Here is a 16,377-nt window from a genome sequence, read left to right on the forward strand (position 1 = left end):
AAATGGAGCGACCTGAGGTGAAATTCTTGCAAATTTTCAAAAAAAAAAATTTACATTTTTTTGGCTTGGGGGGAGGGCTTGGGGGGGGTTCGTTCGAACCCCCGAAACCCCCCTGGCTACGGGCCTGCACAAGATATATTAATTTGTGCAACCTTACAGCAGACCGTATTCCACGTATACAATCATTCGCACTCAAACATACCCTTTGTAGAACCAAGAGCAAAAAGGATCCCTGTGCGTCCAGGGATCACAGTGGTCTCTCTCTACCTGTCTACACATTGCTAACACAGAAAGATGCATGCGGCACGCGGTATTCTCATTATTCAGTCGTCTGCGTGAAACCCTTTCTCGACGTAATGGAGTTATTTAATTAAATATTAAAACATTGGTGAAATACAGTCGTGAAACACATGTGAACGCATAACTGACCTAGTAACTATGTCGGGTGTTAGGGGGATGGGGTGTCGTTATCTCACCACTCGTCAGTTGTATATTATTTAAATGTTTTTTTAATGTTTAATGTTGTTTAAATATTTTATTATTATTCCTCTCACCAAACTGATTATAATTGATTCAAAATCGCTTATCGGTTATCAAGTGTTTGTCAAGCTCTCCACCATCCCAAAAATCTCTATCAATATCTCTTGGGCACCCACCCTTGTCCGCAAAAACGAGCGCGCATGTTCTTTAGGGATATTTTTGCTCTTGGTTCTACAAAGGGTATGTTTGAGTGCGCATGATTGTACACGTGTAATACGGTCTGTTGTAAAGTTGCACAAATATATCTTGTGTGTATATACTTATATAGTGTATTACATAATATACATGAATAGATCATGTATTTCGATAACTTCACTACGAAATAATAAAACGGGGTATGGGTTTATTCATTCATAAATTATAAAATTGTTATCTAGATCACGCGTACATTTAACAGATTATGTATAGAATTACTACGTGACGGGCAGGAATAGTTACGTATCGTACAATCCTGTTATCGTTTGTGTCGTTATAAGTTATAATTCACGTCGTGTGCATCTATACGCAAAACACTGAAACAGTTAGATTGAAAACTGCAAAGATATAACCATGCACCAAACACCATGCTCGCATGTAGGATAGATATAGATCTCAACGTAAAAGCGGACACGAAACATCACTATGGACGTTGTTCACTCTCGCTATTCTCCGTGGAAAGGCTTTGTTCGTGTGTCGGGCGGGATCCTGTCTCTTCAGATTATAGGTCGTAGAGGGAGACTCCCTCTACTAACTATGTTCAATCATATAAACCTCAATTTTGCGAAAGTACATTAGTTCTGTCACTGACTGCACTTTCGCTAAATTCTTTTATAGACGATTGCATTGAAAAGTATTTTTACCAGCCAATCAGATTTCCAGAACGCAACGGCAAACAAGACAAATACCTTGTGTTCAATGAATTGATTCGAAGTTTCCTGAATAGTTTTGCACACGGACAGGAAACAACAGAGTGCGCGGCAAATTGTAAAAGTTAGTAAGTGATTTCAGAGGTCTTGAATAGATTGGAAGTTGCATAAATTTATTGTTAAATGAGCTCTTTGATTGTAAACGTTTATATATATGTTTTGAAAGCTGTATGATTAATTTGTAATTTAAGCTATACATTTGTCGTTTGTTACCTAATAATTCTGAAACCAACAGATAGATTCGCATTTCTGGTGATTAATGTTGACAGTAATAAATTAATTTCAAACTCGGTGAACTGATTCGTTACTCTGTAAATTAATTTAAAACTTATAATTTTCAATTGTTAGGGTAATTAAGCAATATTTGAACATTTGTGAGTTTATGTAACAATCTCAATTAAATTGCAAGTTAGTAAATTGGTTTGTTATTTTGAAAATAAATTGTACATTTAGAAAATGAATTTTTACAATGATGTAAAGGAATTTGTACATCAGGCAATTATTTTGGAAAGTTGTGAATTAATTTGCAAGTTAATAAATTGATTTGTTATTCTGTGAATTGATTTTAAATTTGGAATTTAAATTTCTTGAACAATATAAAGTAATTTTTATTTGTATTAATTAATTTGAAATGTTTTAAATTAATTTAAAATTGTGTATTTGAAATGTTTGAAAATGATTTTTGAAGGGGATGGCTTTCCATACATAACATCTAAAAGTCACAGATTTAGGTGCCCACCCATTAGTCAATTATTTAAACATTTTCAACATACTAAAATTTAGCTATCAATAAAGGCTTGAGTCACTTTATCTCATTTTAAAAGCACACATAGCAAGATTTTAAGCTAATTTCTGTGCAACAAAGTTTTTTAAATCGTTTTGATATAATTCATATCACTAATGAGGGCTATATTGGTGTTATTGCATTAGACGGCTTATATATTGCAAAATACTATTTTGCACCACACATCAATAAAAATGCTTTAAAATGGCCAATTTATATCACCAGGTGTAACTAGAATATCAGTTTGCCTGAAACTATTTAATCTGGGCCAAAATTTTAAAGAAAGGCAAGAATCCAACATGTAAATTTGCCAGTCAGATTTCTTCAACTAAAGCCGATATAACATAATAACAGTAATAAAACAAGAATCATATCACAAAAAATAACAAGAAGATGGATAATAGATTCATTATAGATTAAAAAATAACACCGAACAAAAATGGTTTAATTTTTTGTTAGCTTAGTTCTGTAGAAAAATAATGTTATTTGGACTTGCCAAAGCTGGTAAGTAGTTTGGAAACAGTCTCAGCATCTGTCTCTATAACAGAGCTTCCCATGCAATAGACGGATGCACTCATTCGTACCAAAGCTGGAGTGTTGGGCATTACCCTTACCACTCTGGTGTTCTTGGGAAGCGCCTGTAGTGACACAAAATAAATGTGGTTAGTAACAGAAATGCCCAGTAGCAGATGGAAGACGCACTGCAAAATACAAAATTTAAACTGCCATCAAGCATTTACAAAACATTGTTTTAATAGCAACATTATGGACAAATCATAACATATAGCCAGGCACATAGCTACATCAGGGCTGCCAACATTGGGTGATAGGTGAGAGTGAGATGCGAGGGAGCGAAGCGACCAAGCGGGGGTGGGCGTGGGAGGGGAGTTTTCCCCCTCCCACGGTAGGGAGCTTTTGCATTTTATAACTTCAATTTGTGCAATTTGGTGCATACTAAAGTGACTGTTTTCAGATATTGTAAGATTTTTTTTGCTGTGCGTGAGATATTTCCGCGTTTTATTCATGAAGAGATATTCATGCGTGAGATATCTCAGCATTTTTTTGCTGTGCGTGAGATATTGTAAGATCAGCGTGAGAGCGTGAGATTTGGTCAAAATGCGTGAGTCTCACGGTCAATGCGTGAGAGTTGGCAGCCCTGCTACATACATATATATGTGTGTGCACGTGTGTTGTATCAAGCAGTGTTCTGCCTGTGTCAGCTGGTGATACTTGAAATTTGAACTCTCACGTACATGGGTTTAAAGAAAGGACATGTTCTATCAATTCCAATGCATATGATATGGTCACCTTTTGTACACTACTGAATAATCTGTTTTACACCATCTTATCTCAATTTAACTGCAGTTATGTTATATTCTGTTTTCTATTATAGGAATCAAGTTTGAACCACTGCTCATCTGGTTCAGCGCAAAACGAAACCGACCACATCAATCAGGCGTTGATTGACAGGGCTTGCTTATTACCTTTCAAATGTATACTTACAGTTACAGCATCTCTATTTTTAAACCGTTAGATTCAACCGTTACTATTCAGCTACACAAACTCCCTTGCTGGAGTGTGTGTGGTGGTTACCACCCTCGCAACAACTGTGATGGAATGTATGTACTAGGAACGTAATATAGGTGTACACTGATGATTATGTCATTTTTATCAGAGCCATCAGTATTTAGTACGTGGTTAGTCAAGCATGCATCTACGTGGCACACCATTAATTTCACAGTGGACTGCCACGTGCTTGTACTTTACTCGGTTTTGAACCATATGGCTGTCCGCTAATTTATAGTATTAATATCACACTTCCCTTTTTTTCTTTATTTATCTCTCTCCCCATCTCTCTTTGTAAAATATAGAGAACTACAGTAGCAAGAAGTGGCTGGAACTAAAGAGTCCTTGGAAGAACATTCTCCTTGTGTCCAGGTTTATATCACACACTGACATCAACCCTGCACATTAGCTGAAAACAACACCCAAGCTGAATGCAACCGAAATAATTGCAGTGGAATCCACCACCGCCATTGTGAATCGCCACCTTAACGCCAAAACATACCCGTGGACTTTAAGGAGGCAGCCATCAGCTATACAGCTCCCCTTTGGATATAAAAGATAAGCACATGGTCCAAGCAGACATGTCCTACTGCCACAGGCAAATTGTCTGAAATACCCAGAATTAATGCAGCTAAGCAAACTCCAGCTGGATAATGCAACACTTAAGCAGGTCTTATACTACTTGTCTTAAGTGAACAAAGCTCACCTTTTCCATCGTTTTGGTCGTTACTCCAAGTGCTACGGAAATGATGAGGTGTGATTTACTAACGTCCGATGAGAACTCTGTAAGAACCCTAGAGACAACGTTTGGTTTGGTGCACACAACAACCACATCACTTTCCTTCACCACGGTCTTGTTATTGAATGTAGTACCCACACCAAGTTTCTGTAAGTAAATGCCATACAAGTAATCATTGGTACAGGGTCTTATGTTAAAAAGGCTCTCATAGTATGACCATTTTAAGCCATCACCATTAGGCAGACTTAATGTAAACTAGCCATAACGTCATAGAGTAATACATGAAATGCATAAAAGTAGGACGAAATCGTGTATATCCGTTTGTATCCTACTGCAGAATAAACACATTTATGTTTCACACTTTACAAGATCATTTGTCGCTGCCATACATCACTCACACGCAGTAACACCACTTTAGTTACAAATAGCACTCTTGATTTTTTTACATGCACATATTTACAGAAGAAGAAATACTTACCGAAATCTGTGTTAGGAGTAAATGATCTTGTTTTGGTGAACTTGCTATAATATTCTCAGCAGCTGTAATACCTAAGGAAAGAGTAAAATCTGTTACTTTGAAAATTCAAATGTTCATTTAATTTTCATTGATTTCATGTTGCCATGAACTTGATAAACATCAAGAAACGTTTAGAAACGTTTACTGCAGCTCAGCAAGGTAACAGGAACAAGCAGTTATATAGCATATCATCTCACTGTTTCTAGTAAGCAAGGGGGATGACTCGAGTTAAAAGTTATATAAGAGGTTCGAGCAATGTTTGTATTAAGGCCAGCAGCATTTCAGCTAGGAAAGGATTAAGTGAAATTCTTTGCATCTTATATTCTCATGTCTCCTAAAAAAACAGTCTGGGATACTCATGTCTTCGGTTGATAGCATTACTCAATCATTTATCACTGAAAAGCCCATCTCTAGATAATGTTAACTGTACACCAATATTCCCCCTGGCCAGAGCTGTGTACATGACACATGTCAATGGCACCTATGTAAGCTGACTCAGCATGACAAAGTTCATGCGCAGCTAACCGGAATATATAATTCTATCACCATCTCAGTGATAAAATTTGTTTCAATGTGCAACGTAAATATTGGAATAGGATTTAAGAATATTACACTATTGATAGCTTCTGTGCTCCACTGCAGTAGTCTTTGGCAGTGTAGCATATAGATGCTGTTCATTTGAAAGACAGAAACAGAAGTAGGCACCATAGAGTGGGTTTAGAAAAGCTTGAGGTTACACTTGGGGATATGAATAGGTACCACCTGGCAAGGTAATATAACTTTAAAATTGCTCATTGAATCCAATCAAACCCAAATCTGTTCAATAGCACAGATGTCACTCCATGCATAACATGAAAATAACCAAAATGTATTCATCTCTATTCAGAACACAGCTTTGTAACTGCAAGGGGTTGAACATGTGTCTACAAGTTGTTAATAGTGTGCACTATAAAGTATAAACCAGTGTCTGGATTTTTGTGATTTTGCCTGGTTTCAAGGAAATTAATGATAAAGACATTCTAAAATCTTAGTCATATTTTGATGAAAGTAAAAAACCAAAATACATTAAAAACAAAATTTAATAACAAATAGAGATCCGTTAATAATTTGTTGGCATTAAAACAGAACCAAGTTAATCGAAATAGGCGGCGAGTTCCTAAAAAATATTCATTAAAACATCGGCAACAGCACCAAAACAACAAAAGTATATATATGTAATTTTCCATATATATCATTATCACTACAATTTCACGGCTGCATTCAAAATGGACAAGGAAATAAAATGTTAATATTTACTGTGGTGCATCTTTAGTGGCGATTTACAGAAAACTGCAACAAATCTTGCTGTTATAAATAAACTAATAAAAAATCTGGCCTGTTTCAATTCTATACCAAGCACAAAAACCACACACAAGTTAGTATGCACACTCTTAAAACAAATGCCTGTAGCTACTCACTCCACGTATTTATTCAAATAATTCACATATTCTAAATAATTGGTGTCTTTAGTAGGCTCTACTTACTTTAGTTCCCTATTTTACTTTTTTTCTGTTAAGAATAAATGTTTGCTGTTTTTTGCCCCAATTGAAAAAAAACGTTTTAAGAACCTATTTTAAATTAGAGAGACTGCAAGGAGTCGCAGTAAGTGCATTCTGGACTTACGCCCACTATTGAAGTCAGCAATAGTTGCATAGTTAAAAAGCCACAGAAAGCTCTGCAGCCATATATGCAGAATTATTTTGAACGCTTTGCCAGCATTATCCATACATAAACATAATATCAGGAGTAGATAATAGAAGATTACCTATCTTACCTATCTATCTACTGAAGATCTTCTATTATCTACTCCTGATAATATACACATACATAGCTGCACAGATGTGTCAACTAAACAAGTGCTGCAGAACGACAGCGCTCAACTGACGTGTACTGTAGCCAGGTATTCTTCTGATAAACTCACTGGCAACCGAATCAAGTGCGCCCTCCTGCCACCGCGTTCGCGCTCAGAGCATATATCTAGGATACTACTAATACAGATCTAAAATCTATGATAGGTTTTGCTATACCTACTGGTAGTACAGTAATAAAGATACAGCTGTGTAACTTGATTGACTTCACTATATTAACATGTTATCATGAATATGTGTGGAGCTCGAGCGTAGTGGTGGTGAGGGAGAGTGGGGAGAGGGGCGGGTGGAGGGGGCTCTAATAGCAAAAGCAGTTCAGTCCTTTGTTAACAGTCAACAAATCCATGTTTAACCCTCCTCTTGTGGGTCAAAAGCTTATCAGACACTTACTCTTCGCACGTCATCGGAAAGTAGATTTCCTTTCAATTCGGATGGTCCTTTCAATAAAGTGATAAAAATGGTAGGTCAGCGCTGAAACAAAAAAGTTTTGCACTCGGTCCGTTAGACCATGTCCTCAGAAAACGTCTGATATCTGACCTTTCCCCACTGCCCTTTGACCTGTGACCTCCAATTTCGCGCTGGTGATGGGTTTCCTCTCCATCACACTATACATCAAATATTAAGAGCGTAGGTCGAGCCGTTGAGATTTTTGCCGCAATTCTGTATTTCCTCCTATACCTTAAGTTAAGGGGGAAATATTCCCCCTCCATTGACACATCTTGACCTTTGACTCTTGACCCCCAAATTCGCCATCCCGACGTCCCGAATATCAAGACCGTACGTCGAGCGGTTAAGATTTGGGCCCAACTGTTGATGGACGCACGGACAAACGGACGGACGGACAATCATGCGATTCTACAAGCTGCATCTGATTTCGTCAGCTGAGCTAAAAATGAATGGTTATTACCATTTTGATAAAATTTCCCATAGAACATAGTCTGCAACCGTTAGTATAATTGCTTTTGTTAGTAGCAACAATTAGTGTGTTATTGGGACAAAGTATTTAAAAATAAAAGTAGGCAAGTCAGGCAGGCGTTTGAATCATTTGGCAAATAAATGTGGACTGGTATAATATTATGTCTACTAATGCTTGAGTCACATTTTAATGCATGTAACAAAACAAACCAGCTTTGGCAAACCATACAAGTAACTATACCACACCTGTTACAGATGAATGTGAATACTGAATACCAATATACACGGAAAATATCTACGACTGAAATAGTAATATCAAAATCCATACTACTCAGACAAGATCATGCTCAGCCATTGATCAATACATACATTACCCGGGCTGCACACATAGGTCCACATTAAGATACAACACATTTCTTTTTACATGGCTGGGGGCATTCTTTCACTGGGTCCTACTTTGGAGGACTGTGATGCTTCTTATCCATAGTTCTGTTCTGACCAGGCCCTACGTTTCTCATCACTCTGAGCAGCACACCTGCCATTATCATTCAGCAGAACCCAGGGTGCGAAATTAACGGGAGTCCGGAGTCAAATACTACCTGATTTACTGTCGGACTCCCTGATTTGACATATATGCAGGAGTCCGTGTGACCTCCTGAAAATTCTGCCATATTAACTAGTTCGTTCCGGAGCACAGCCTTGTGGAGTTACCGTATTTTTTCAGCTAATGTCCAAAGAAAATTTGGCAGACGTGCAACTGCATGAATCTTAAAAATAAGAACATGCGTTACTGTTAATATCTTTAATTTTGAACCTCAGACTGCGGACTCCCTCATTTTGCTGCGGACTCCCTCTTTTTGAGGGTAGGGAGTCCGTTAGACTCCCGTGTTCAAAAGTTAATTTCTACTCCTGAATAATTCCAGATTAATTTTGCATTCACTCTTTGAACTGAACATTGTTGCGTGGTTGGTATTAGACATGCACTGCTTTGAACCTGCATCTGTTCCTGGTGACTGGTTTCGAACCATGCACAGCAGTGCCTACATTACGTTTGCTTTGCACTACTTCATGTAGCTTAAAGTGGAGTGTTAGAAGATTAGATCTAGCTTGCATGGGTACGGATCCTGACTTGCATACTCTTCGCTATTTGCCAGCATCTCTCTGCATTTTATCCTTTGCTCTTTTGTCACTGAGCATGAGTTTTCACGAATACCTTCTTCAGAGCAAGTTTGAATCCTGGGTATTTCAGCCCTTACCTTTCTGTTAAAGTGATCTTCTGCAGGTGACAATTTTGTTGAAGAGTATGGGTAGCTCTGTACTGCCTAAGGAATTTCCCTATCTCATACTCCCATGGGTTTCTTTTCAGACTCTGAGGTGTGAAGATTCTTCTTTAGCATCCTCATGAAGCATTCTGCCTAGCCATTGACCTCAGGCCACTCTGGTGTCACCTCACTGTCTTGGAATCTGAGATAACTAGCAAAGTAACAAAAATCACTATCATTGAAAGGAGGAGCATCCCCTGTTTTCAGCACTTGAGAAGTACCATGCGGGGCAAATATGTTGTCGAACTAAGGAATTGTTGACCTGGCTGATGTGCTGTGGGTGACTTCTATAGCTGAATATCAACTACTCACTAACGGAAATGTAGTGGACCACAAAAATCGGCAGACATGAGTTTACGGTTGCTTATGGCATTTGCTCTCTTCAATGGTTCTCTTGTATTTCTTTCTGGTGCTTACAAGTTACATGTCAAGGGAGACAATGTTTAACCTCTGCTTCGACCATTTTGTCTATCCCTGAAAACAATACTTTGCTTTTTGGCAAGATTTTTGTTTTGACTACTCCTCAGTGGCTAATGTGAGCAAGTTTTGCTACTTGGCTTTGCAATGCACTAGACATAACAATCCTGTTATCTCTGAGCAAGATTTCATTCGATATCATGCATTTCTATGCTGACATTCACGAATGACCTTGCTTCTTCACGCTTACCTAAAAGTACATGTGGGCCCATGACAGCATGAGGGTCATACTCCTGTCACGTCTTGTCATTACATTCTTTTCCTGTGCTGGTGTGATTGGCAGTGGATGGCATGACATGTACATTTGACTTTCTCTGAGCATAATTGACTGCAAGCAATTAATCCTAAAGGCCGACAAGCCATCTTTCAATTCAGGGTGGGGACTTAAAATGTGGGAGTCAACTGGATTTGGTACTCTTGTGCCACAGTAACAATATTACTGTAAGTATGGCATGATCTCCACATAGAAAAACGATCAGCAGTAGCAGTATTGTTTATGGAGCATAGGGTGTGTGAATAGGCCTGGGACTTGGTAGGCACGTATGCAGAAATTGATTTTGTAAGGTCATTCAGCAGTTAGTAATCAGTACGACTTTGCAGTAATGTTGATGGGGAGCAATGCGCATGGCCCAGTCAACTTTTGTCCCCAGGCACAGGCATTGCTTCCAATACCAATCTGATCCAGGCTGCCAAGCACCCGATTTTTACAACCTGATCAGACCCTAGTTTCTACATGTAAACGAGTGCTCTGAATTAGAGTCACAAATGAAAGTAGAATGTAACAATAAAATGTATCTTTACTTTAGGCACACAAAGAGTTCACAGTAGTATTTGCATGGTTAACAGTATAGTTTGTATATTTATTGTAACACAAATTCTTGAAGTTGAGTCTACAGGTGTTTTGGGGGTTCTTTGTACTTTTATGTTCACGTGTACTTACTGTAGAATCGAAATGAATATGTTCCGATTGTTAACTATAAACAATATCCACAACATATTTGACTCTGTTCTGAATACTGGCATTATACTGCATCATCACCATTAAAGACCTGTCACTTCTATATACACGAAGAAAACGAAATACATGATTTGGCTAGAGAAAATTTGAATTGGCTAAAAAAAATCCACACAATCATTGTGTGGACCTAAAAACTACAATCCAACCAAAGTACAACACTGAGCATATAGACGGATGTGGAGGTGGGATAGTTTTGTGTTGTAGTTTTGTGTTGTAGATCGCTAGCTTTAGAACTATATTATATAGAAGCCCCATCATTTTGCGTTCTGTAAGCCGTTCCTGGTGGGAACAGAGGGCGCAGTTTTGTTGCCCATATTCAACATATTTTGTGCTATAGGCAGTATACCCTACTAGCCGAGTGTGGCAGAGCAAAGGGCTATATAGATCACGTGCCCGATGTTATAACAAATATATATTATGTTATATATACATATAATAAAGTTATAATTGATATCTACCCCGGATTAGTTTAGCACACTACGACAACCATATACGGCGATACCAAACTTAGCTAACTAGCACAAGTCACAACTATTTTACCTGAGTCTATCAAGCCCTTCGTTATAGCCTGCGCTACTTTCCCAGCTCCTATAAATCCTATTCGCATTTTGCTTTGAATTTTCAACTTCTACGCTATTTTCACCGAAGCATTTACCGGCGAGGATAACTAAACAACCAAGGGAACAAAATTGGTTCCTAGATGCGTCCACACTCTCAGAACTCGGAAGACACCGCACAACACGCAACGTTGTACATTTGCATCGTTAAAAAACAATCTCGACTGTAGCGCCCTTACGATACTAAGGTTAGAAATAATTTCTCATTGGTAGCCCATTCTACGCTAAAGATTTATGCAAATCAACAGGAGTTATTTTGGAGAGTTCCAATCCCCGTGCCTAATTTTATTACATTGCGAAACAAATTATAGTTCTTTATTGTTAAATTATGATACTGCATTTGTATATATATATATTGAGAATGAGAGTACGATATTAATTTATCTGTTTACCAACATAGACTGGGAACGGTTTCTACATTTGGTTGGTACGGATATAGTTTGTTTAATCTAGGGTACCAGTCTACATATCAATATGGTCGTCAGGCATGCGTATGGTTGCCGTTAAACCGATTTTGCAAAATAAGTGCTACAGAAGTTCATTTTACGTAACTAAGGCTGAAGCTTGTAGAAAAATATAGTGTTTATCATAACTTTGTTGTAGTGACGGTGTTAATGCTTCGAAGCTATCCAATGGATACTAAAGTAATTGCGCATAACATTGGAAAGAAAGTTCGTACGAACGACATACACATTACCGAACATGTCGATTTCGCTGGACTTCTACTATCTGGTTCTGTACAGAATGGACTGAGAACTGCTGGGTTCAAAAGACCTTCACCTATACAACTAAAGGCTATACCATTAGGCCGTTGTGGTCTAGGTAATCATTGTTCTTGATAGGTAGAATAGCTATATTAGCATAGTTCATTCGTTGTTGTATGGTCACGGCGACGTCACGGTTTTAGGTCCTAGTCTAGAACTAGAAGACAATGTTGAATGTCAATCCCACATGTCTACACAATACACAATACACAATACACAATGTATATATTACAAATAAGATGGCAGGGTGCGAAATTAACGGGAGTCAAATACTTCCTGATTTACTGTCGGACTCCTTGATTTGACATGCAGGGCCAGGAGTCCGTGTGACTCCCTGAAAATTCTGCTATATACTAACTACCTAGTTTATTCCGGAGCATGGCCTCACGGAATTACCGTATTTTTTCAGCTAATGTCCAAAGAAAATTTTGGCACACGTGCAACCGCATGAATGTTAAAAATAAGCAGATGCATTATTGTTAATATCTTTAATTTTGTAAAGCCTCATACGTTGTCATTGCCATGGGCCTAAAAGACTGAGTAGCTTATATTGGCAAGCTTGCGAAGGAAGCACATAACATACACTACAGACTACACTATCTCAGAGGTAAAATACACTTATTAACGTGCCACACGAGGAACTATCCAAAACCGGAACTCCCTACCCTCACAAAAGAGGGAGAGTCCGCCACAGTCTAGTTCAACTAATAAAATATTAACATAATGCAATCTGAATTATTTTTAACATTCATCTGTCGGAGCGTTGCAGCGTGTGCCCAAGACATTTTTCTTGTGAACCATCGTAGACTGAGAGAAAATACGGTAATATGGTTAGGCCGTGAGGCCGGGAGAGTCTCTTGGAATACCAACCAGTAGGTTATATATAATCGCAGAAGTGCAGAGCTCAGCACGGCGACCTGCCAATGCCCTGCATGGTCAAATCCAACGCGAAGTAACGACAGTAAATCCAGGGCAGCTATTGAATGACTCGCCGTTTAATTTCGCCAGCCCTGCCATCATTATTGTAATGATATACAGTTAGTGTGTATGTTGATTGTACTGATGTATGGACATGTGGGGATGAGCCGATTGCAACATGAGTCATTGCGTAGAGCTAGGACGCTCTTACAGCCCGAAAGAAGTGACTGTAATTACGCGACTACGGATTGTCGCGGCCGTGTGGCCAGATTCAATATGAGCTATGTGACTGCAACGGCGGCGCAGGCTTTCAGGATTGAAAGTACAGAGGATCTACTAATGACTCCCCTAGGACATCCATAGGACTTTTCATCGCTCCTACTGAATCAGCACCCTTAAGAGGCATGATGGTAGAGCTCGCACTAAAAAATCACACCCTTATGAAGAGCTTCCACTAAAAATCACACCTTTAAAGGGATGAATGAGAGCTCCTGAGGCTCTCCATTCATGCTCTTGGGGTGTGATGATGGAATTCCATTACCAATCCTTCAGTCTAAGAGTGAAATCCAAAAACGAAATTGGATGTCCCTGTCAAATTAAAAATCTTACTGATTATCATTCACTTCACCGTCAGGGATACTTTTTCTTTTTCATCCAACAACCCAACACAGCACCGCAGAGTAATAAAAGAGTTGATCCGATAAAAAATAAAACTTGTTTTATTTATTCTGATTTGCACGTTAGAGATTTCTAATCCATCTAGCCTGCATATTTCAGCACCAAAATATTCACTCCATACTAGCATCCTCGAAGCAACATAACTACCAAATGACTGTACGTAGTAAGCACACGTAGAGCCGGGCCCGGGTCTGCAGATCCACTACACTGATTTTTCGACCGCGCTAGAAACCACTTTCTCGTCCACGTTTATGGTAGAAACGAGCCAAGGTAACTTGTGCTACCAGGTAAGTACCCTGTATTTGGACCTGAATGCTGAGTTGATGTGAGCTGGACGGTTTGGATTTTTATAGTACTAATAGATATTAAACCAGAGGGTAGGCTATACTCGAGACCTGTACCTCCCATGTTCAGTTACTGTACAAACGGAGCGGAAGAGACGGTGCGGAAAACTCCCTCCAGACCTGGCGCACACCCACAAAATTGGTCGTTGCTAACCTTTTTGATAGCCCCACCTACATTGAGAACTGGTAGGAGCCGCTATTCCAACTAATAGACATACTTTTGGTGCTGCAAGTTTCAAACGCGACTTCTATGAGGGCGCGATAATTCGTCGCGCACCATGCACAATTTCGGCTTGTGCGCGTGTGATGCGCGGACGCAACCACGACTCTGCGCCCCTTAAAAATGAAAGCCTGCCGGCCCGCTGGTGCCCGAGCTTCAAATGCTATACCGCTCACGGCGACCAGTCTAGTGATAAGCCATTACAATATGCTATATCCGCACGCGGCTGTATGCCGACTCAATATGGCTACGGAATGAGGATCGAACAGGGAAAGGCGAGAAGTCTGGATGGAGAAGGAGAAGGTGACGAAGGAGGAAGTGGAGAGAAGCGGTGGAAGGCAGGGGAGTTGGGAGGAAGGAAGGAAGGGGAGAAGAGATGTGGTGGAGATAGAGGGAGAAGTGGGAGAAGAGGAGGAGAATAGAAGAAGGTGTGGAGGAGGGGGAGTAAGAAAGTGAGAAGGCAGGAGGGGAGAAGCTGGTGGAGAAAGAGAAAAGAGAGAAAGAGGGGGAGAAGGAGGCTGGTTGAGAGAAGCAGGGAGAAGAGAGAACGGTGGAGAAAGAGGAGGGAGAAGGGAAGAAGTTGGGGCGAAGAGGCGGGGAGCGTGGAGAGGAGAGGGAGATGAAGAAGTGCGTGGAGGAGGGGAGAAGGGAGAAGTGGTGAGCTACACCGGCGCAGCAAGGGGAGAAGTGCTGAGGAGGGAGAAAACTGTGGAGAAAGGAAGAGAAAAGGGAGGCTGGTGGAGGAGGATGAGAAAGGGAGCGAAGGGATAAGAAGGTGAGAAGGCTATCTGGTGATGGAGGTGGGAGAAAGAGAAGGTGGGGGAGGGGGGGGAAAGCTTGTGATAAGGAGGAAGGAGAAGGGAGAAGGTGGTGGAGAAGGAGGAGGGGAGACTGGTGAGAAAAGGAGGGGAGAAGAGAAGGGTTGAGAAGGAGGAGGAGAGATAGCTGTGGAGAAGGAGAGAGAAGAAGAAGGTGTGGAAAGGAGGAGGAGAATCTGTGGGAAGGAGGAGGGGGAGAAGGAGGTGTTGGAGAAGGAGGAGGAGATGCTGGTGGAGAGATGGAAAGAGAGAAGGCGGTGGAAGGAGAAGCTGGGAGAAGGAAGAGGGGGAGAATAGGGAGAAGTTGGTGAGGAGGAGAAACTGGTAGGGAAGGAGGAAGGAACAGCTGTAAGAAGGAGGCAAAAGGAGCCGGGAGAAGGGAGCTAATGAGGAGGTGAAAGGGAGAAGCTGGTGGAAGGAGCAGGGGAGAAGGAGAAGGTGGTGGAAGAAGGGAGGGAGAAGCTGTGGAGAAGGAGGGGAGAAGGGAGAAGTGGTGGAGAGGGAGAGAACGTGAGAAGAGTAGAAGAGAGAGGGCGAGAATGGACTGGCTGGAGAGGGGAAAGAGAGATAGGGGATAAGGAGTGGGAGAAGGAGCTGGTGAGGCGGGAAAGAAAGAAAGGTGTGGAGAGGAGAAGCTGTGAAGGAAGGAGAGGGGAGAAGGAGAAGTGGTGAGAAGGAGGAGGGAGAAGCTGGTGGAAAGGAGAAGGGGAGAAGGGAGAACTGGTGGAAAGGAAAGGAAGGAAAGAGAGAGGTGGTGAGAAGGAGGATGAAAGCTGTGGAGGAGGAGGGGCGAACTGTGAGAAGAGGGCAGAGAAGGGAGCTGGTGAGGAAGGGGAGAAAGGGAGAAGCTGGTGGAGAAGAGAGGAGAAGCTGATCGTAGCTTCTCCTCTCCACTCAGCTTTCCTCTCCCCTCCCGCTCCCTTCTCTACGCAGCTTCTGCCCCTTCCTCCTCTCCACCAGCTCTCCCTTCTCTCCCCTTCCCCTTCCACAGACTCCCTTCTCTACCCTTCCTCCTTCTCTCACGCCAGCTTCTCCCCGCTCGACCTTCTCCACCAGCTTCTCCCCTCCTCCTTCTCTACACAAGCCTTCTTCCTCTCCTCTTCCTCTCTCCAACCAACCTTTTCCCCCTCTCCAACCTTCTCCGCCTCCTCCGTCCACCAGCTCTCCTTTCCCCCTCCTCCTCCCAGCAGCTCCCTTCTCCCTTCTCTTCTCGTCACCACCCTTCTCCCTTCTCCCCTTCATCGCTTCTCCACGCAGCTTCTCCCTTCTTCCCTTCCTCATTCATCACAACCACAGACAGGAGATAAGGCGAAGTGAGAAGACTTCTC

General features: G+C 40.9%; 2 protein-coding genes across 2 annotated transcripts in view; one reads left to right on the top strand and one right to left on the bottom strand.

The window, feature by feature from the left end:
* Positions 1–11,459, bottom strand: part of LOC106807360 (pyrroline-5-carboxylate reductase 2-like) — a 20,933-nt gene extending 9,474 nt beyond the window's left edge. The window contains exons 1-4 of the mRNA XM_014809672.1: positions 11,231–11,459; positions 5,013–5,083; positions 4,502–4,681; positions 2,726–2,867 (exon numbers count right to left, since the gene is read on the bottom strand). Of these exons, the coding sequence (XP_014665158.1) occupies positions 2,726–2,867; positions 4,502–4,681; positions 5,013–5,083; positions 11,231–11,297 (460 nt within the window). The 5' untranslated portion in view covers positions 11,298–11,459. The remainder of the gene's footprint in view (positions 1–2,725; positions 2,868–4,501; positions 4,682–5,012; positions 5,084–11,230) is intronic.
* Positions 11,460–11,793: 334 nt separating this feature from the next.
* Positions 11,794–16,377, top strand: part of LOC106807357 — a 21,128-nt gene continuing 16,544 nt past the window's right edge. Inside the window, exon 1 of the mRNA XM_014809668.1 lies at positions 11,794–12,129. Coding sequence (XP_014665154.1) covers positions 11,922–12,129 — 208 coding nt within the window. The 5' untranslated portion in view covers positions 11,794–11,921. The remainder of the gene's footprint in view (positions 12,130–16,377) is intronic.

This window comes from Priapulus caudatus, unplaced genomic scaffold (genome assembly GCF_000485595.1).
Source record: "Priapulus caudatus unplaced genomic scaffold, Priapulus_caudatus-5.0.1 Scaffold210, whole genome shotgun sequence".
In the NCBI taxonomy this organism is placed as follows: Eukaryota; Metazoa; Priapulida; class Priapulimorpha; order Priapulimorphida; family Priapulidae; genus Priapulus; species Priapulus caudatus.